We start from the raw sequence: 22,216 nt of genomic DNA on the forward strand, positions 1-22,216 counted from the left end.
CTTATGTATATCTACAAGCGTATATGATCCTCCAAATATAATTTTGAGTAGGATCCATTAAGTCTGGTAAGCCTCCATTTCGTGTGGTGGAGGGCTCACGTGGTGATTGTGTGATCGTTCCTTGGAGAAGGTGTAGGACTATATACACTTCATCGTGTCATACACAGAAATTTCGGAGAACTTTTCACTAGTTTTCATATTGTTTTATTTTTAAATTTTTGGACATTTCAGCTTTGTTTGTTCATCATATACAGCAAAGAGTGTTTGGTGTGCTTATCAGTTCACACACTTTTATTATATGCACCGGTTATATTGGCCACATTATAATTTTGTAAAAACGAATAAGCGCTACACTTTCTTCACAAAATTTATTATGTCACATTTGTACACCTGGATGTTGTGTTAGCTGCTGTTTGTATATTGTTTACACATTTGAATAGCGCAGTGTCATCTTTAATTGTAGCATAAATGAGAAAGTATGAATAGGATTATGATTAATGCTTTATAAAGTATAAGTTGCTTGTTCATCCATAATGTTAAAAGGGCAGCTGATCTATGATAGCCCACGATCACCACCAAACCACATGAACCGATTCTCAGGAAGATCCCCAATATGAGCAGACCTTTCATGGTGACGTTTTGGATACCTCCGGCAGAAGGGAGTCTCCGTGTCCTGCCTTCCTCTGTAAGAGATCTGGGAATTGGTAAAACCGTCCCGGTAATTGAAAGGTCTGGGAGGTGTGCTATGACATGAAAGGTTGAAGTTTCGGGAAGACTGCTGTCTTGTTTCATGTGGAGTCTTTCTTCTCCCAAGTCCCTGAAAACATATGTACAGGTTATTTCCTACAATAGACAAAACCTTTATTTTTTCCCTCTTGGATAGAGTGGGGAAAGATTAGTACCTCTGTCTGTTTTTTTTTTTCTATCTGGGTGTCATTGTAGAGATTTCTCCTCATTTTCTGTCATAGTCACTAGACATGTGCAGAGTAAAATATTTCGTTTCGGAATTTCGTTTTCGTCCGAAAACTTAATTTATTTAGTTACTCCCGAAAGTCGTTTTTATTTATTTCGTTTTTCGTTTAAAAATTGCATTCGTACGAAAATCCACATGAATTACGTTCGAATCTGTCTTGGAAGGCTTATGGTGTCTGTCAATGTATAAAGAAGATTTGACGGAGCTAACTATATAGCATACTTTAGAACCCTATTAAAGTCTATGGGACTCCAACGTTCAAAATCTAAAGTGCTAATTTTAAAGGCTAATTTGCAAGTTACTGTCCTAAAAAGTGTTTGGGGACCCGGGTCCTGCCCCAGGGGACATGTATCAATGCAAAAAAAAGTTTTAAAAACGGCCGTTTTTTCGGGAGCAGTGATTTTAATAATGATTAAAGTGAAACAATAGAAGTGTAATATTCCTTTAAATTTCGTAGGGGGGGGTTGTCTATAGTATGCCTGTGAAGGGGCGCATGTTTCCCGTGCTTAGAATTGTCCCTGCACAAAGTGTCATTTATGCAGGAAAAAAAGTCCTTTAAAATCACTCGCAGCTATTATGAATTGTCGGCTCCGTAATACAGAGAACACTCATTGAAAGTCATTGATAAAAAAATAAATAAATAAATTAAAAAAAAAGCGTGGGGGTCCCCCAAATTCAATTACCAGGCCCTTCAGGTCTGGTATGGATATTAAGGGGAACCCTGCCTCAAATTTAAGAAAAAATTTGACGTGGAGTTCCCCCTAAATATCCATAACCAGACCCTTTAGGTCTGGTATGGATATTAAGGGGAACCCCGCATCAAATTTTAAAAAAAATTGACGTGGGGTTCCCCCTAAAAATCCATACCAGACCCTTTATCCGAGCACGCAACCTGGCAGGCCGCAGGAAAAGAGGGGGGGACGAGAGAGCGCCCCCCCCTCCCTCCTGAACCGTACCAGGCCACATGCCCTCAACATTGGGAGGATGCTTTGGGGGTCTGTGACCCCTCAAAGCACCTTGTCCCCATGTTGATGAGGACAAGGGCCTCATCCCCACAACCCTGGCCGGTGGTTGTGGAGGTCTGCGGGCGGGGGGCTTATCAGAATCTGGAAGCCCCCTTTAACAAGGGGACCCCCAGATCCCGGCCCCCCCCTGTTTGAAATTGTAAGGGGGTACAAAAGTACCCCTACCATTTCACAAAGAAAATGTAAAAAATTGTTAAATAAAACAAACACACTTTTGAAAAATTCCTTTATTAAAAATAAAAAAATAAAAAAAAGATTCCAGCGGCGGTAATCCACTCTTGCTATCCAGCGACGGACGGTCATCTCTCCAGCGATGTCTAATGTCATCCAGCGCAGCGATCCATCCTTCTTCTGTCTCCTCCACGGAGACACTACAGGCATTCCGGCGGCTGACGTTTCTTATATACGGAGGGCGGGGCCACCCGTCACCTGACCCCGCCCCCCTCTGACGCAAGGGGAAACCCGGGGTTCCCCGTGACGTATGGGTGACCCCGCCCCCCCTCTGATGTAACGGAAACCTGCCTGTGTTACATCAGAGGGGTGCGGGTCACCCCTACGTCACAGGGAACCCCGGGTTTCCCCTTGCGTCAGAGGGGGGCGGGGTCAGGTGACGGGTGGCCCTGCCCTCCGTATATAAGAAACGTCAGCCGCCGGAATGCCTGCAGTGTCTCCGTGGAGGAGACAGAAGAAGGATGTATTCGCTGCGCTGGATGAGATGAGACATCGCTGGAGAGATGACCGTCCGTCGCTGGATAGCAAGAGTGGATTACCGCCGCTGGAATCTTTTTTTTATTTTTAATAAAGGAATTTTTCAAAAGTGTGTTTGTTTTATTTAACCATTTTTTACACTTTCTTTGTGAAATGGTAGGGGTACTTTTGTACCCCCTTACCATTTCAAACAGGGGGGGGGCGGGATCTGGGGGTCCCCTTGTTAAAGGGGGCTTCCAGATTCTGATAAGCCCCCCGCCCGCAGACCTCCACAACCACCGGCCAGGGTTGTGGGGATGAGGCCCTTGTCCTCATCAACATGGGGACAAGGTGCTTTGAGGGGTCACAGACCCCCAAAGCATCCTCCCAATGTTGAGGGCATGTGGCCTGGTACGGTTCAGGAGGGAGGGGGGGGCCGCTCTCTCGTCACCCCCTCTTTTCCTGCGGCCTGCCAGGTTGCATGCTCGGATAAAGGGTCTGGTATGGATTTTTAGGGGGAACCCCACGTCAATTTTTTTTTAAATTTGATGCGGGGTTCCCCTTAATATCCATACCAGACCTGAAGGGTCTGGTTATGGATATTTAGGGGGAACCCCACGTCAAATTTTTTCTTAAATTTGAGGCAGGGTTCCCCTTAATATCCATACCAGACCTGAAGGGCCTGGTAATTGAATTTGGGGGACCCCCACGCTTTTTTTTTTACTTATTTATTTATTTTTTTATCAATGACTTTCAATGAGTGTTCTCTGTATTACGGAGCCGACAATTCATTATAGCTGCGAGTGATTTTAAAGGACTTTTTTTCCTGCATAAATGACACTTTGTGCAGGGACAATTCTAAGCACGGGAAACATGCGCCTCTTCACAGGCATACTATAGACAACCCCCCCCCCCTACGAAATTTAAAGGAATATTACACTTTTATTGTTTCACTTTAATCATTATTAAAATCACTGCTCCTGAAAAAACGGCCGTTTTTAAAACTTTTTTTTGCATTGATACATGTCCCCTGGGGCAGGACCCAATCTCCTATTCTATATCGAACTGTTGTAACAATGAAAACGAACGAAAATAAAGCATTTATTTATGTCGGATTTTTCGTTTTTCGGATTTTGTGCTTTCGTTATCGTTTGTCAAAACGAAAACGAAAATAGCTGAAATTCGGACGAAAATGCATTCGGACGAAAACGAATGCACATGTCTAATAGTCACATGATGTCATGTTGGAGTAATGAAAAATCTCACCAATGGACACAATAAGGGAAATGTCTAGCACATCTGTCAGGTTTTTTTTATTGCCACCCATGCAAGTGACACATTTTTCTAGTTCTTACCCTCCTGTAAACTGACCCTTCCCCACACTATCTCAAACTAACACACTGTAAAGAAAAAAAAAAAGGCTTTGGTGGAATTTAGCTTTTAATCTGAATTCCAGGCAGACAGCTAAGCACAATATTGTGTGAACTGTTTTAGTTATCATAGTTACATAGTAGGTGAGGTTGAAAAAAGACACAAATCCATCAAGTCCAACCTGTGTGTGTGCTTTTATGTCAGTATTACATCGTATATCCCTGTATGTTGTGGTCACTCAGGTGCTTATCTAATAGTTTTTTGAAACGATCGATGCCCCCTGCTGAAACCACCGCCTGTGGAAGGGAATTCCACATCCTAATTACTCTAAGCCCCTGTACACACGGTCGGACATTCTGCCAACCAAATCCGTTGGATTTTGTCAGACGGATTTTGTCCGACGGATTGTGTCCGAAACTGTTGTATACACACGGCCGGACCAAGTTGTCGGAAAATCCAATCGTTCAGAACGTGATGACGTTATTTCGTTACGACAGGACTACGTTCACGCTAGTAGCCAATAGCTTTGGTGTAGGAATTTGATCTGAGCATGCGTGGCACTTTGTCCGATCGAAATTCTCTACACATGATCGGAGTATGTCCAATTGGACCAGTTTGTCGGGAAATATTTCCAACAAGTTGGAAAATTGGGTCAGACGGATATTCAGACGGAAACAGTCCGATGCATACCACACACAGTCGGATTATCCGACAAAACGGTCCGATAGGACACATTCCGTCTGAATTTCCGACCGTGTGTACAAGGGCTTATGCCACGTACACATGATCAGACATTCCGACAACAAAAAACTTGGATTTTTTTCCAACAGATGTTGGTTCATACTTGTCTTGCATACACAAGGTCACACAAATGTTGTCGGAAATTCAGATCGCCAAGAACGCGCCGACATACAACACGTACGACGAGCCGAGAAAAATTAAGTTCAATAGCCAGTGCGGCTCTTCTGCTCGATTCCGAGCATGTGTGGACTTTTGTGCGTCGGAATTGTGTACACACGATCGGAATTTACGACAACGGATTTTGTTGTCGGAAAATTTGAGATCCAGCTCTCAAAAATCTGTTGTCGGAAATTCCAACAGCAAATGTCCGATGGAACCTACACACGGTCGGAATTTCCGACAACAAGCTCACATCGAACATTTGTTGTCGGAAATTCCGATCGTGTGTAGGCGACATAACAGTAAAGAACCTTCTATGTAGTTTAAGGTTAAACCTCTTTTCTTCTAATTTTAATGAGTGTCCATTAGTCTTGTTAAAATGTCTTTCACTGAAAAGTTTCATCCCTATTGTGGGGTCACCAGTAATGCAAATTGAAATCATATCCCCTCTAAGGCGTCTCTTCTCCAGAGAGAATAAGTTCAGTGCTCGCAACCTTTCTTCATAACCAATATCCTCCAGACCCTTTATCAGCTTTGTTGCCCTTCTCTGTACTCGCTCCATTTCCAGCACATCCTTCCTGAGGACTGGTGCCCAGAACTGGACAGCAAGTGTGGCTGGACCAGAGTCTTGTAGAGCAGGAGAATTATTGATCCTATTGGATGCCTAGGAGGAGGAGGGGTGAAGCTGGAAGCCTCCATGGAGGAGAGGACTCTGAGCCGAACCACTGTACCATGCTTTGCCACCCGCCATGATGGGGTAAGTGCCGGACTGACCGGCAAACAGCGGGGGGGGGGGGGGGGGGTTGTTTGCCCCCCCTCCCAAAAAAAAAAAAAAACACCAGCCGTCACTGTATAGAATGGTAATATCAAGACAGATTTGGGTTTAAATACAGATTTAAATAAAAATACATGAATGCGTAGTGTAGTGCAGTCTTTTTCAAGGATGAAGCCTGCCTTTTAGTTACATGCAGCTACGGGTTTTCATTGTGCACCATTACAACTTTCTAGACACTGGCATTATAACAACCAATGATGTCATCAGTTGATAAGAGGATGTCTGACGCCTCCGTAGCATCCTTGTTTGACCCTCCTCTGCCTCTCTCCCTCAGCACTGGGGTCACATTAGCTCACTGATGGAGAAAAATTGAGGGAGAAGAGAAACATTGGAATACTAGGCAGTACCAGTGTGCAAAAGTGTGTTTGTTTTTGAAGAATTAATCCCCTCTATCGTTGGGTGTCCTACATGTGTGGATGTTGCTGCATTATGCAAAACTATTAGAATAGGTTTTTTTTAATTTTAGAATGGGGTGTCTTGAGACTGTTAATAATTTTAAAGGGTGCCTTGACTGAAAAAAGGTTGAGAAACACTGGTGTAGTGTAATAGTGTATATTACTTTTTATATGTGACTGGTGCCTGTATGTTTGGCCCTGTTTGCAGATGGTGTGAATTCGGGTCAGGCTTTCTGCCATGCCAGACAGGGCTGTGTGACAGAGCTGTCAAAATCATAGGAATGGATGACAGAAATACAAATCCTTTGGCAGGTATGTGCCTAATTTACAGTGCCTTGCGAAAGTATTCGGCCCCCTTGAACTTTTCAACCTTTTGCCACATTTCAGGCTTCAAACATAAAGATATAAAATTTAAATTTTTTGTGAAGAATCACCAACAAGTGGGACACAATTGTGAAGTGGAACGAAATCTATTGGATAATTTAAACTTTTTTAGCAAATAAAAAACTGAAAAGTGGTGCGTGCAAAATTATTCGGCCCCTTTACTTTCAGTGCAGCAAACTCACTCCAGAAGTTCAGCGAGGATCTCTGAATGATCCAATGTTGTCCTAAATGACTGATGGTGATAAATAGAATTCACCTGTGTGTAATCAAGTCTCTGTATAAATGCACCTGCTCTGTGATAGTCTCAGGAACACACCAGGCAGGTCCGTAATACTGTTGTGGAGAAGTTTAAAGCCGGATTTGGATACAAAAAGATTTCCCAAGCTTTAAACATCCCAAGGAGCACTGTGCAAGCGATCATTTTGAAATGGAAGGAGTATCAGACCACTGCAAATCTACCAAGACCTGGCCGTCCCTCTAAACTTTCAGCTCAGACAAGGAGAAGACTGATCAGAGATGCAGCCAAGAGGCCCATGATCACTCTAGATGAACTGCAGAGAACTACAGCTGAGGTGGGAGAGTCTGTCCATAGGACAACAATCAGTCGTACGCTGCACAAATCTGGCCTTTATGGAAGAGTGGCAAGAAGAAAGCCATTTCTCAAAGATATCCATAAAAAGTCTTGTCTAAAGTTTGCCACAAGCCACCTGGGAGACACACCAAACATGTGGAAGAAGGTGCTCTGGTCAGATGAAACCAAAATCGAACTTTTTGCCCACAATGCAAAACGATATGTTTGGCGTAAAAGCAACACAGCTCATCACCCTCAACACACCATCCCCACTGTCAAACATAGTGGTGGCAGCATCATGGTTTGGGCCTGCTTTTCTTCAGCAGGGACAGGGAAGATGGTTAAAATTGAGGGGAAGATGGATGCAGCCAAATACAGGACCATTCTGGATGAAAACCTGTTGGAGTCTGCAAAAGACCTGAAACTGGGACGGAGATTTATCTTCCAACAAGACAATGATCCCAAACATACAGCAAAATCTACAAAGGAATGGTTCACAAATAAACGTATCCAGGTGTTAGAATGGCCAAGTCAAAGTCCAGACCTGAATCCAATCGAGAATCTGTGGAAAGAGCTGAAAACTGCTGTTCACAAACGCTCTCCATCCAACCTCACTGAGCTCGAGCTGTTTTGCAAGGAAGAATGGGCAAGAATTTCAGTCTCTCGATGTGCAAAACTGATAGAGACATACCCCAAGCGACTTGCAGCTGTAATCGCAGCAAAAGGTGGCTCTACAAAGTATTAACGCAAGGGGGCTGAATAATTTTGCACGCCCCACTTTTCATTTTTTTTATTAGTTAAAAAAGTTTCAAAAATCCAATAGATTTCGTTCCACTTCACAATTGTGTCCCACTTGTTGGTGATTCTTCACAAAAAATAAAAATTTTATATCTTTATGTTTGAAGCCTGAAATGTGGCAAAAGGTTGAAAAGTTCAAGGGGGCCGAATACTTTCGCAAGGCACTGTATGTATTTAGCTGCTTGTCTGGGAATCTGCTTTAGTAGGTGAATGGATCACTTTCTTAGCACACTTACAGAATCCAGATATTCTCCACTCAATTGTATTGAGTGTCTGTTGTCATGTGAAGAAAATGGGAATCCATGTTGGACTTCAGTCTGCAAACAAGAATACATATCAGTGCTGGACACAGATAAGGCACCTCCATTTATAGGGTTGTCATTCTGCAAAGCACATATACGAATCATTATAAAGTTATAAAGATCTTTATTTAATAAACGATATGTCATGAAAAAATTGGAGGCTGCCATTGCTGAGGTCTCCTACTGAAATGCTGTGCATGGCTGACCATCTGTTTTAATATCAGAGTGGCTGACCCAGAAAAAGTGAATATACTATAGATTCCTAATCGTAATGCTTTCTCTGAGTCAGTGACTCAAAGTCCAGAAGCAAATGGGTCAGCGATACAGCCAAGTAACTAGTATTTTCTGGAATTTGAGTCAGAGAAAGCATTACAATTAGCAATCTATAGTATACATGCCTATTGAAAGGGTCCTGCGAGGCTCTGAAAAGTTGCTCTTACTGTAACAATTTGATTGTTGAATAAAGTTTTGGACCAACATTGGAGATCCACCGTGTACGGGTGACGTTCTTCTGCCTTGAGACAGGAAGGAAGTGCATAATCTGGAGAATGCAGAGCTCAGGAGTAGATAACACATAGAGTGCAGTGGTCAGGGGTGTGTATCATACAGGCTACAGAGGTTAGGGATGAGTAACACAAAAATTTAATGTATATATGAGAAAAAATAAAATACCCCCTCCTCTCAGTACAATTCCCCTGCCCACCAAAAGTCCATATCCCCATTAGTATAGATCCCCACCAACAGCTTTAAATCAATCCTCCCAGTCTAAAGTCTAAGTGCAGACTCCCTTCCTCCCAACATAACCCCCAGTACAGACCCCCATCCCAGCCGAACACTTTGTACAGCTCCTTCTTCCAGCTTAACCCCCAGGACAGACCCCCCCCCTCCCCCCAATTACCCAGTATAGAACCCCCTCCTCCCACCTTAAACCTCAGTACAGACTCCACTTTCCAGTACAGGGCACAAGTGTGCATAACACAGAGAGTGCAGGGGTCAGAAGTAGGTAATGCAGAGAATACAGAGGTCAGAAGTATGTATCACACAGAGATATGTAGCCTTGGTTCCCCTGATTTTCAAAGCCCTATGAGGTAGTTGTGGGCAGGGCCACTCGCCCGGGGTACCTTTCGCTGAGCACTCACTAATGCCTAGGGTTGCAGTCACATGAAAGACAAACATTATTGCAGTTCCTCGACTTAGAGGTGAGCTGTTCACTGTGTGTAGTGGTGTGAAATGCAGAGTTCCTCTGTAAAACTTTCCGTCCCGTGTCACTACACACCCTACTTGTGAAATATTGCATTTAGGAGAGACGTCTTTGAGCCTGTACCCTCTCCACCCATCCAGCGTTCCTCTGCCACCTCACTCCCAGTGATAGAATGGGGTTCTCCTGAGCATTAGCGCAAACGCTCATGTGTGCTTTCACTCCTTCAGCTCTCCCATCCCATGTGGTTAGGCTGTGGGTCTCCGTAAGGTGGGTTCAATCCCCATATCTTCAGGGAACCAACAGCTGGGGAGGAAGCCAAGTCACGACGCACTCACTACCAGAGAGGCCTCCACCCTGCCAGGTACCACGCTTCACGACAGGCTGCAATGTACCTTACACTGTTTCAGGTTACCCATAGCAACGCATTACTCCTCCTGCTTGTCTTGCCGAGTAAACTCCTTGGAGTAGCTTTCAGGGGCGGTCTGTCCATTTAGGACGCACGGCGCCGCCCCCCCGTCCAATACGCCCGGCCCCTTGCAGGACACCGGGCTCATGAATTCCAATGGTGGGGTGTTTTTTTTGAAGCATTGATTAGACTCTAGAGTCTCTAATAGGCTTCAAAATAGGGTCGGCTTGGGGAGCAGAGAATGTGCTCACACCCCACCCAGGTGTGTTAGAATAGAGAATGAATATTCACTATTCTAACACTAATCCTACTCTAGCCCAACCAGGAAGTGGGACTGAGACCCGTCATCTGATTTGCTGAAAGGAAAGGTGATCCTATTGGACGCCTAGGAGGAGGGGAGGCGATGCACAGCTACTGTGATGGAGGAAATGGAAACAGGAGCCGCTGCCCGATGCTCCTAACTAGCTCTACTAGGCTGACCAGGCATGGTAGTAGTTAATGCTTGGTGTTCTCCAAGAACTGGCAGATCTCTGGACTCCTGGTGCCTGTCCACAGACTGCAAGGTGCTGCAGTCCTCCTCTGGATTCTGCAGCAATCATGGCATTCTCTTGAGCGGGACTCCCTGGAACCCACCCTTCCAATATTTATATTACAGGTTGGGTAGGCTGGGTCCAAAAAGCCTGGGAAGAGCAGTCTGCAGCATTAACTATTTCCTTAGCTTGGGACGGCTGACTACCTAGCGAACATTCTATAGGCAACCTGCTTACATCTTGGCCGAGAGGTTAGCTTGGTAGCCCCTACAGGTCTTTGCCCTGGACACAAGAGAGAACCAAAGCCGCATATCTCAAGTATTGTGGTAACATCACAAGTGTTGTGGTGCAGTGAGAATCTGTGTGTGTCTCGGCAAATGTCTTAGGAGACATACAGTATAATAGACAAGATAAAGTCATTACCCTGTTATAGGTCACACATATCAGAGGCAGTCTCTGCTTTTTCCAGGAAGCTGACTTAGCATGGTGAAGCATATCCTGACTGCTTGTTATAGGCAGCTTCATATCCACATCTATGTGAGGAAACTACAAACACAGAGAATGATTAAGAATCAGATGACAAAGTACAAGCCACAATTACAGTGATTCCATAGCCAACACTTTTTTTTTTTAGTTATGAATAGAGTAGGGAATGGTTAGAACCCCTGTCAATTTTTATTTTTAAATGTCCAAATCACTTAGCTCTCATGCATAATGGTGCCTGGTGGCGTACTATGAAAACATTTCAGACTGTATTTGCATTGACATGCTATGAATCTTCTGCAACAATATAGACTTACCTGCCTGCTTGCAGTTTTCTACCAAATGAACACTGAGCTGGGCATGCACAACGCACATTCCCTGCACACTTCAGCTGTACAGGAATGACTTCCTCCCACGTGGTTGTGGGGGGTGATGTTATCCCCCCCATAGAGCCACATGGTTTGGAAGGGTGTTATTAACTAATGCTGTTAGAATATTCCAGTCTCCACTTATAAGTTCACACATCTCATGTACTGTTGAGAATAGCCTCTTTTTAAAGTAGACATGTGCAGAACAAAAAAATGTGTTTAGTTTCAGAGAGATTTGTTATGTTACTAATTTTTGTTTCATTGTTTTATTTCAGAAGTCATTTTGTTTCTTTTAATTTAGTTTTGTTTATAAACTTTCTAACAAATTCCAAATTTTCGGAACGATTCGAATTCAGATCGGTCAAAAAAATGATCAACCAATTCGAATTCTGTGTGCGGAATAGCTGGTTGTTAAGGAGCAGGCAGGGAAGCCAACCGCCACATCATTAACAACCGATGACTCATCAGCTGAGAGCTGCAATGTAAACTAAAGAATGCCGACAACATAAAAGTAAAAAAATATATATATATAATAAACAGCTTGCGGCCCCCCCCCCCCATCTATACCACCCCAAGGAACCTTGTTTTCATGTTGATGGGGACAAGAGCCTCTTCCCCACAACCCTGGGCTGTGGTTGTGGAGGTCTGCAGGCAGGGGGGGCTTATTGGAATCTGAAAGCCCTCTTTAACAAGGGCCCCCCCCATTCGATGGAGTATGGGATATATATTACCCCAACTCATTCACCAAAAATTTTTTTAAAAGTGAATAAAGGCTGAACCCCCTCTCCCCCCCACGTTCAGGGCTTGTGACCTGGTATGGTTCAGGAGGAGCAGGGGGGAGGGGGCACTTGCTCTCCCCCCCCCCCCTTTTCTGGCTTCCCGAACTGCATGCTCAGATAAGGACCTGGAATGGATTGGGGGGGGGGGGGGGTTATATCTGAATAACCAAAAATCCAGAATTGCACAGATCTATTTCAAAGTGGGTGTAAACCTCAGACACGAATAATGAACAAAACAAATCCCTCTATAGTGGGCACTTGTCTCAATTAGGAGCATTAAGTGTAATTTCTGTCTGCTGCTTCCTTCCTCTGCTATCAGCATGTGTCACTTCTCATAGGTTGTCCTGACACCAAGAGAAAAATGGTGACATGAGAGGAAGCTCCAACTGATTGACAGTCTCCACTCTGTTCCTGTGTGCTCTGTGGGGGGGGGGGGGGGAGTGTCCATTCCCTCCAATCAGCTCTCAGAGCTCTCCTCACTGTCGCAGAACCTGTCACAGTAGTAAACATGCAAACATATAAGGGGCTATTGGTCCCCTATGTAATAGCAATAAAGTTATGTATAACAAAAAAAAAAGTCAATCTCCCTCGGTCTGGGGCTCCATGCACGATTTCACCTCGTGGAGTTTCAATGATCATGAGAACGAAGAGGAATCTGCCCAAGGAAACAATTGGTAACACACTATGCCAAGAAGGACTGAAATCCTGCAGCGCCTGCAAGGTCCCCATGCTGAAGAAAGCACATGTACGGGCCTGTCTGAAGTTTGCTAATGAACATCTGAATAAATCAGATGAGAATTGGGTGAAAGTGTTGTGGTCAGATGAGAACAAAATTTAATCCTTTGGCATCAACTCAACTCACTGTGCTTGGAGGAGGAGGATTGCTGCCTATGACCCCCAGAACACCATCCCCACAATCATGGAGATGGAAACATTATGCTTTGGGGTGTTTTTCTACTAAAAGGACAGGACAACTTCACAGCATCAAAGGGACGATGGATGGGACCATGTACTGTCAAATCTTGGGTGAGAACCACAGCCAGGGCATTGAAAATGGGTCGGGATGGGTATTCCAGCATGACAATGACCCAAAACACACGGCCAAGGCAACAAACGAGTGGCTCAATAAGAAGCACATTAAGGTCCTGGAGTGGCCTAGCCAGTCTCCAAACCTTAATCCCACAGAAAATATGTGGAGGGAGCTGAAGGTTCGAGTTACCAAATGTCAGCCTTGAAACCTTAATGACTTGGAGAGGATCTGCAAAGAGGAGACAAAATCCCTCCTGAGATGTGTGCAAACCTGGTGGCCAATAGGGATGAGCTCAGGCGTGTTCGTATGGAACACGTGCAGAGCCCGCCAGGAAGTCACCGCAGCGCTGCGCTAATCACAGGCAGTGAGACATTGCCCCGATGTGCGGCTGCAGAGATTGGGCAATGTCTCACTGCCTGTGATTAGCGCAGCGCTGCACCGACTTCCTGGCGGGCTCTGCAAGTGGAGTATGCGAACATGCCTGAGCTCATCCCTAGTGGCCAACTACAAGAAACGTCTGACCTCTGTGATTGACAACAAGGGTTTTGCCACCAAGTACTAAGTCATGTTTTGCGAAAGGGATCAAATACTTATTTCACTCATTAAAATGCAAATCAATGTATAACTTTTTAGAAATGCGTTTTTCTGGATATTTTTCTTGTTATTCTGTCTCTCATTGCTATAATAAACCGACCAATAAAATTATAGATTGATCATTTCTTTGTCAGTGGGGCAAACGTACAAAATCAGCAGGGGATCAAATACTTTTCCCCCCTCACTGTAGTATAATGATTATTAAAATAAATAAATAAATGACTATTAATATTTTATATATAATATTAATAAATATACAGTCTGTATATACACAGCATATATATGGAAGGGGTTGTAAAATCTTGTGTTTTTTCACCTTAATGCATCCTATGCATTAAGGTAAAAAAACACCTTGCACTCACCGGCCCCCCAACACCCCCGTTTGCTGTCCCTCTCTCCACGGGGTCCCAGCTCTTGATTGGATAGATTGATAGCAGCGCAGCCATTGGCTCCTGCTGCTGTCAATCAAATTCAATGACGCGGGCACGATGCCGAGTCCTCCATTCGTGTCTACGACCGCCAAATGCTGGACTCGGAAGCGCGCCCACAAGGTAACCCATCCTGGGAGAGCGCTTCTCCTAGGGGGTTATCTGATGTGGGGAGGAGCCGCCGGGGGACCCCAGAAGAACAGGTTTGGGGCCACTCTGTGCAAAATGAGCTGCACAGTGGAGGTAAGTATGACATGAGGAGAATTAACCAAGAAAAAAAAAGAAGCTTACTTAAATCCACATGGGGTTTTTTTAACCACTACTATTCCTTTATATTGGCTCTTAAAATCTACAAATGCAGCAATTTAGAATTTGGATGAAAGGTTTAGCACTGTGAAATATTTTTTGAAAGATAAAAAGTGCATTTAATATACAATTATACGGATCAGACCAAAATGAGGGACAAATGAAGAGGAAAGGGGGACGGAGGGACTTTATTCCAAATCAGGGACAGTTGGGAGCTATGTAATAACAATGAAAAAATATAGTATACAGACACACATATAGAGGCCGCCCCGGCTCACCCACACCCCGTCCCTGTCAGTAGCAGGGTTGCTCCGGCGTCCTCTAGGCATCCCTGGTGATCGCGGACCGTCCCCTCATCTAGACACACATCTCATGTCTGGAAAAGAGCTCCTGGTCTCTAGGGAACACAAAAGCGTCCGCTGGTAGCCATGGGAACCTCAAACACTAATGCTTATTTGGTAGAGGGTCAAATACAGTCGAAAGAACTTTTCTAGGGGAGAGTGTCTGCAAGTCAGGCGCCATTTTGTTGTAGCCGCACTGTCACTGGCCATGGGTCTCGAAACAAGCAGGGATAGGCTGAGGCGGGGACTAGTCTAGACCTGGATTGGCTGTGGCGACCCATCGAAGTTTGCTACGGAAGTGACGTTCCATCGTCGCCATCTTGCTACACCCCAAACTCGTCCACAGTAAGGATACACTGAGAAGGGGGAAAGTGGACATGTTGTTACACCCACGGGAGTTTTGCATGTTATACATATTTATAATAGTAAAGCAAGTTTCCAGAGTGAAATACAGTACCTAGAACTCCATCTGATTGTTTAGATGATGAATTTTAAAAGCAGCGAACTTCTGTCAGATTAGCAAACCTGTGAGATGAGCAGGGTTGCCGCTGCTTTTAAAATTCGCGATCGAAGTAGTCAGACGGAGTTGTGAGTCATGTATATCACTATATAAGCTGACTTTACTGTTATAAATACGTGTAAAATGCAAAACTCTTTTGGGTGTAACAACATGTCCACTTTCCCCCTTCTCGGTGTAGCCTTACTGTGGACGAGTGTGGGGTGTAGCAAGATGGCGGCGGTGACGAAACGTCACTTCTGTAGCAAACTGTGACGGGGTCGCCGATTATGTCGTTAGAGCGGCTCGGGTAGAATTCCGACGGGTCGCCTAATCTGACGAAACAGTCGGCTCTGTACCAAACGTCCGCTCTCTATGGTAGTTGTAAGTCTGTGCGCGCTCTGAGGGGGTCTGTCTAGGAAATCCCCCTGTTCTCTATGATCCCTGCAGTTGGTGGGCGGTGCGGACTGTGAGTTCCGGGAAGGAGGGAGCGGTGTGGAAGTTTCCCCGTGTCAGGGAAGCTGAGGAGCGGAGAGGGGACGGTGCATGGAGGGGAGTACGGAGGAGGAGAAGGCCGCGCACAGGCCGGACAGTGCGGAGGACTCCGAGGAGAGCCAGGTAATTGTACCTGTCATAGCTGAGTACAGGGGGAGCTGCTGGGGAGACCCTCACAGGAGCCACACAGCTATACATTATTATTACTATGGAGCCACACAGCTATACATTATTATGGAGCCACACAGCTATACATTATTATGGAGCCACACAGCTATACATTATTATGGAGCCACACAGCTATACATTATTATTACTATGGAGCCACACAGCTATACATTATTAATATTATCATCATCATCCTCCTGTGATCTCTCCTCACTGACCTCTCTGGACAGAACTCCTGTACGCTTTGTATTTATAGCAGAACTTTTACCCAGAACAACCTGATAACAAAATCATCTTCTTTAGTAAAAAGCGCCCATCCCACATTAATAATGATCCCACCAATATCAGTGTGCGCTGTCCATTTCCTCCCAGCATTGCTTTTCTTTTTTTATTTTTTGTTTTATTGTTGGAGGCGGCCATTTTACTGAAGCCCAGAGCCCCTGAGCAGCAGTAAATCATTAAGTGAAACTAAATCCATTTAAATGTTTAAAAAAAAACCCCCTGCATTCCTGGAATGCCAGTGTGCCACCGGAATCAGCGACCCGTCAGATTAGGTAACACGGAAGTGACGTCCCGACACCTGCACATGCGTGTTCCGCCGCCACCACCAAGTAGAGCTGCACGATTAATCGTCAAGAATCGTTATCGCAATTTTTTGATATATTTTTGTTTCCCCCGTTGCAATCTTGACAAAAGTGTTTCACGATTCTTTCTATGCAGAGAATTCTCTCTGCTCTTCTGAAGACACAGCCCTCAGAAAAAAGGAAGAGAAGAAAACAAAACGGGCATTCTGCTACGAATCACAACCTTCTTTAGCAGTGGAACTTAAAGCGGAGTTCCACCCAAAAATTTAACTTCCGGTCCCCCCCCCCGTGTCACATTTGCCACCTTTCAGGGGGGAGCAGAACACAGCAGGGACCAGTGGGATCGCACAGCACGAGTCGCAGATGCGCAGTAGGGAACCAGGTTGTGAGGCTGCAAGGCTTCACTTCCTGATTCCCTTACTGAAGATGGCGGCAGCAGCACCCGAGAGACAGATCGGCTTCGGGTGCCGACATCGCGGTCACCCTGGACAGGTAAGTGTCCTTATTTTAACCATTTCGCGCCTGGAGGGCATCCAGGGAAGTCCTTGACTTTGCGGGGGATATCTGAATGATGGGTGCAGCTACAGGTATCATTCGGATATCGACTTTTTCAGCCGGAAATTCCCTATACCATAAGAATGATCATAGCGGATATACCGCCGCTTAATCGTTCTTACGGGAGGGGATGCCCCTCCCGCCGCCCTCCGGTGCTTCTATCGGTGAGTTGGAGAACGGATCCGCTGACCCCGGATGGTGATCATAGAGATTTCCGGCGGACTAGATGGTCGCCAGAGTCTCTATGATCGTTCGGAGGCCAGGCGCGATGTTATGACGTCACACTCGGCCTCTGCATTCAAACGAATGGCGCCGCCTCAGCTGGAAAGCCAGGATCCTTTTTTTATTTCATTTTAGACTTCCCAGCCTAGAGGTGAGATGTGGGGTCTTATTGACCTCATATCTCACTGTAAAGAGGACCTGTTATGCCATATTCCTATTAAGAAATATAAGGGATGTTTACATTCCTTGTACTAGGAAAAAAAAGTGATCAAAAATATTTTTTTTTTTATTGTATCAAACTAAAAAAATAAAAGTCAAATTAACAATAAAAAATAAATTTAAAGCGCCCCTGTCCTTGTGAGCTTGTACGCAGAAGCGAACGCATACGTAAGTCCCACCCACATATGAAAACAGTGTTCAAACCACACATGTGAGGTGTTGCCATGAACGTTGGAGCGAGAGAAATAATTCTGGCCCTGGACCGCCTCTGTAACTCAAAATATGTAACCAGTAAAAATTTTTAAAGTGTCGCCTATGGGAATTTTTTTAAGTACTGAAGTTTGGCGCCATTCCACAAGCGTGTGCATTTTTGAACGTGACATGTTGGGTATCTATTTACTCGACGTAATTTCATCTTTCACATTATGCAAAAAAATTGGGCTAACTTTAACAGCTTAAGCCCCGGACTATTTGGCTGACCAAAGACCAGACCACCTTTTACGATTCGGCACTGTGTCGGTTGAACTGACAATTGCGTGGTCGTGTGACATGGCTCCCAAACAAAATTGATGTCCTTTTTTTTTCACCAGAAATAGAGCTTTCTTTTGGTGGTATTTGATCACCTCTGCGGTTTTTATTTTTTACTCTATAAAGAAAAAAGAGCGACGATTTTGAAAAAAACACATTATTTTTTACTTTGCGATAATATACCCCAAAAAATATATATATAAAAAAGTTTTTTTCCCCAATTTAGGCCGATAAGTATTCTTCTCCATATTTTTGGTAAAAAAAATTGCAATAAGTGTATATTGATTGGTTTGTGCAAAAGTTATAACGTTTACAAAATATGGGATAGTTTTATGGCATATATATATATATATATATATATATATATATATATATATATATATATATATATATATATATATATATATATATATATATATATATATATATATATATATATATATTCTTTTTACTAGTAATGGCGGCGATCCAGGGATTTTTATTGTGACTGTGACGTTATGGCAGACAGATTGGAGAATAAAATGGTGTTTGTTGCAATATTTTATGTCGCACTGTATTTGCGCAGCGGTCTTTCAAATGCAATTTTTTTGGGAAAAAATGACTTTAATGAATTAAAAAAAAAAAACTAACCAGTAAAGTTAGCCAAAATTTTTTTTTTTTTTTTGTATAATGTGAAAGATTTTACGTCGCAAGAATCGTGAGAAAATTTTTGTTTTTTTATTCTAAGCAAAAAAAAAATTGTGTTTCTTATTTTTTGGCCAGAATCTTGCTGCTCTACTACTGGTTTCCCAATCTGACAGAATACTTGCAGTCACAAGAGGGCAGCAGCGGACATCTTACTACACCCAGCTAACGTCTGGAATTTCAGAGTCATTTTAGCAATAAAGGGAGTGTATATAAATAAATATAGTATATTGACATCTGTGATGCTGTTTTGATGTGACGTTTTGAAAGAAGCTGGACGGCAGCAGTAGTAAGGTGGCAGAGGCCTTGTTGGTACACCCTGTACTACTCAGCGCTAAACCTTTAGGCTCGGTTCACACAGGGGCGACACGACTTCAGGACGACTTTGTGAGGCAACTTGGAGACGACTTGAACACGACTCTTAGACACGACCTGGGGCGACTTACAAGTCGCCCCAGGCCAGGCGACTTTTGCCGTGGCCAATCAGAGAATGAGCTCTGAAGGGGGAACTTCACGCCAAATTTCTGAAAAAAAATTGTTGTGGGTTCCCCCTCCGAGAGCATACCAGGCCCTTAGGTCTGGTATGGATTCCAAGGGGAACCCCCTACACCGGAAAAACGGCGTGGGGGTCCCCCCCAGATCCACACCAGACCCTTATCCGAGCACGCTACCCGGCCGGCCAGGAAAGGGGGTGGGGACGAGCGGACGCCCCCCACCCTCCTGAGCCATTGGCCGTTGGTTGTCGGGGTCTGCGGGCGGGGGGCTTATCGGAATCCGGGAGCCCCCTTTAATAAGGGGACCCCCGGATACCGGCCCCCCACCCTATGTGAATGAGTATGGGGTACAATGTACCCCTACCCATTCACCTGTAAAATAAAGTAAAAAAAAAAAACACAACACACAAGATAAAATAATTTATTGCACAGCTCCGGGGGTCTTCCGTCTTCGGGGGTCTTCTCGCCGGACATTGTACCCATACTCATTCACATAGGGTGGGGGGCCGGTATCCGGGGGCCCCCTTATTAAAGGGGGCTCCCGGATTCCGATAAGCCCCCCACCCGCAGACCCCGACAACCAACGGCCAGGGTTGTCGGGAAGAGGCCCTTGTCCTCATCAACATGGGGACAAGGTGCTTTGGGGTGGGGGGGCCACACGCCCCCCCCCTCCCCCAAGGCACCCCCCCCCCATGTTGAGGGCACGCGGCCTGGTACGGCTCAGGAGGGGGGGGCGCTCGCTCGTCCCCACCCCCTTTCCTGGCCGGCCGGATAAGGGTCTGGGGGGGACCCCCACGCCGTTTTTTTCGGCGTAGGGGGTTCCCCTTGGAATCCATACCAGACCTAAGGGCCTGGTATGCTCTCGGATGGAGAACCCACGCCAAATTTTTTTCAGAAATTTGGCGTGGAGTTCCCCCTTCAGAGCTAATAATTCTGTCAGTCTCCTCCGTATAGACAGAGATCCGACTTGGAGGCAACCTCCATTGAAATCAATGGGTACAAGTAGCCTACAAGTCGGATTGAAGTAGTACAGGAACTTCTTTTGAAGTCGGAGGCGACTTCAGTAGCGTGCATTAAGACGGCTCTCATTCACTTACATTGATTTTTAAATGTCCGACCTGAGGCGACTAGGGGCGACCTCAAGTCGGATCGCAGTCGCCCCTGTGTGAACCGAGCCTTAGGGCAAGTTCACACCACATGCAGGCCTGTGCATTTTTTGTTCTGCATCGAAAACCTGTGGAAAGTAGATTATATGGTTTCCAGTGGCATAGTTCACACCAGTGCGGTCAGTTCCACAAAAAAAAAAACATGCTGCATTTTTCCTGTACTGGAATGCAGTAAGTTGCAGTTCCGTGTGCTTTTTTTCAGCACAAAATGCATGCACAGTGTTTTCCATGTATTCCAATGGTTCACTGTTGTGAACTAGAGCCATTGGAATACATGTAAAACGCTGTGCATGCATTTTGTGCCGCAAAAAGCACACGGAACTTCATCTGTTGTGAACTGGCCCTAAAACGCATCAAAAATGCACTGACCCTAGTATAGTTAAAAAACAAAACAAAAAAAACAGGCGAAAATAAAAGCACCTGGAATGCATCCAGAAACACATAAAAAACGCACCAGAACACATCAAAAATGTGTTAAAATCATGCATGCAGGAATGCATCTGGTACAGATCTGGAGTGCGTTTGTTTTTTTGTTTTTTTTTGTGTGTGACCTGGCCCTAGGCTTTCAAACTGACACATCCCATCTATATCAACATACTATATTTATATACGCTCTCCTTAAAAATGACTGTTAAATGAAAGATGTAGCTGGGTGTAGTAAGATGTCCGCTGTCTTCTTCTGACTTCAGGTGTCCCATCAGATTAGGAAACCTGGTAGCGACTGAAAGCATGTGCAGGTGACGGAATGTCACTTCCGTTACCTAATCTGACAGGCCGCCGGTTCTGACGGCACACTGGGACTGCTAACTGTCATGTTTGCTTGTTTCCTTAGCCAAACTATCAAACCATCAAATGGCTGGTATCATAACTGACCACATGTGCAGCACTATGGCAGTTGCAGATCAAACAGAAGCAGCTTTCTTGGCTGTAAAGGATAGGAGCGCTTAATACCGCTTTAAGGGCCAGTTCACACCACATGCGGTTCAGTGCGTTTATTTTTTGCATCAAAAACGCATGGAAAGTAGATTATATGGTTTATAATGACATAGTTCAAACCAGTGATCTCAGTTCCAGGGCTTTCCAGTTCCAAAAAAAAAAAAAAGTAGAACAAGCCCTACATACAGAAATGGATCCGGACTGGATCTGGATTATGTTTTGTGGTGTGAAACAGCCCTAAGGCCATCAGCAGATCGCCCCCTCTACAAATTTGCAAGTCCCTAAAAATGGAGAGCAACCGAGCATGTGCAGAGCAGGGTTGATTTGATTTAAATCGCTAGTAAAAAGGCTTCCTTTTAACCACTTCAGGACTGCCGTATTGCCAATGTACGTCAACACAATGGCACAGGCAGGCACAATCACGTAGATGTACGTGCCTGCCTTCCAGCGGGTGGGGGGTCCGATCGGACCCCCTCCCGCTGGATACGACGGTCCAGTTCGGTCCAGGAGCGCTCCGTGATGAGGGGATGGCCGTTGGTTTTCGGCCACCCCCTCTGGATCGCTCCTGGCCAATGAGAAGCTTCCTCCCACTGTGTATTGTTTACACAGGAAGGAGGAAGTGATGTCATTCTCCTCGGGGCGGTCTTTTTGACCGGACTACGAGGAGAAGACTAATAGTAAGTGTGCACCAACACTACACTGACATGTAGGTACACACAGGCACACAACCCCCCCCGATCCCCCCCCCCCCGATCGCCCCCCTCCCCCCCCAGTCACAGTGTCACTGATTGCATTGATCATTTTTTTACTGATCAATGCATTCAGTGTCAGTTGTGACAGTAAAAACTGTCAGGACAGTTAGTGTTAGGTCCAGGGTAGCCCCCTATCACCCCCCAATAAAGATTTAACCCCCTGATTGCCCCTAGAGTTAACCCTTTCACCCCCTTTTGCCAGTGTCACTA

General features: G+C 45.0%; 2 protein-coding genes across 4 annotated transcripts in view; one reads left to right on the plus strand and one right to left on the minus strand.

Moving 5' to 3' along the window:
- Nucleotides 1–354: 354 nt before the first annotated feature.
- TEX36 (testis expressed 36) lies at nt 355–14,836 on the minus strand. 3 transcript variants are annotated; one of them, XM_077455492.1, is made up of 4 exons: nt 14,645–14,836; nt 10,802–10,924; nt 8,176–8,256; nt 355–817 (listed from the first exon to the last, which is right to left on the minus strand). In XM_077455492.1, exons 1-4 carry the CDS (start codon nt 14,693–14,695, stop codon nt 554–556), a joined length of 519 nt encoding a protein of 172 aa, XP_077311618.1. In that variant the 5' UTR covers nt 14,696–14,836; the 3' UTR covers nt 355–553. The 3 variants fall into 3 exon arrangements, with proteins under 3 accessions (XP_077311618.1, XP_077311620.1, XP_077311619.1); XM_077455494.1 differs by having other exon boundaries at nt 14,649–14,828; XM_077455493.1 differs by having other exon boundaries at nt 14,622–14,828.
- Nucleotides 14,837–15,437: 601 nt separating this feature from the next.
- The window catches only part of EDRF1 (erythroid differentiation regulatory factor 1), a 142,161-nt gene continuing 135,382 nt past the window's right edge, over nt 15,438–22,216 (plus strand). The window contains exon 1 of the mRNA XM_077455495.1: nt 15,438–15,821. Coding sequence (XP_077311621.1) covers nt 15,750–15,821 — 72 coding nt within the window. The 5' untranslated portion in view covers nt 15,438–15,749. The remainder of the gene's footprint in view (nt 15,822–22,216) is intronic.

This window comes from Lithobates pipiens, unplaced genomic scaffold (assembly GCF_037356315.1).
Source record: "Lithobates pipiens isolate NorthernLeopardFrog02 unplaced genomic scaffold, aLitPip1_a1.2 Scaffold_25, whole genome shotgun sequence".
In the NCBI taxonomy this organism is placed as follows: Eukaryota; Metazoa; Chordata; class Amphibia; order Anura; family Ranidae; genus Lithobates; species Lithobates pipiens.

Excerpts from the sequence above, each read along its gene's own strand:
- TEX36 (XM_077455492.1), bottom strand. The coding sequence starts at position 14,695 with ATGCCTAGAGGACGCCGGAGCAACCCTGCTACTGACAGGGACGGGGTG. Across the intron at positions 10,925-14,644 it reads CTGACAGGGACGGGGTGTGG|TTTCCTCACATAGATGTGGA; the intron begins GTGAGCCGGGGC and ends CTGTGTTTGTAG. Across the intron at positions 8,257-10,801 it reads TATGTGTGACCTATAACAGG|ACTGAAGTCCAACATGGATT; the intron begins GTAATGACTTTA and ends TCTTGTTTGCAG.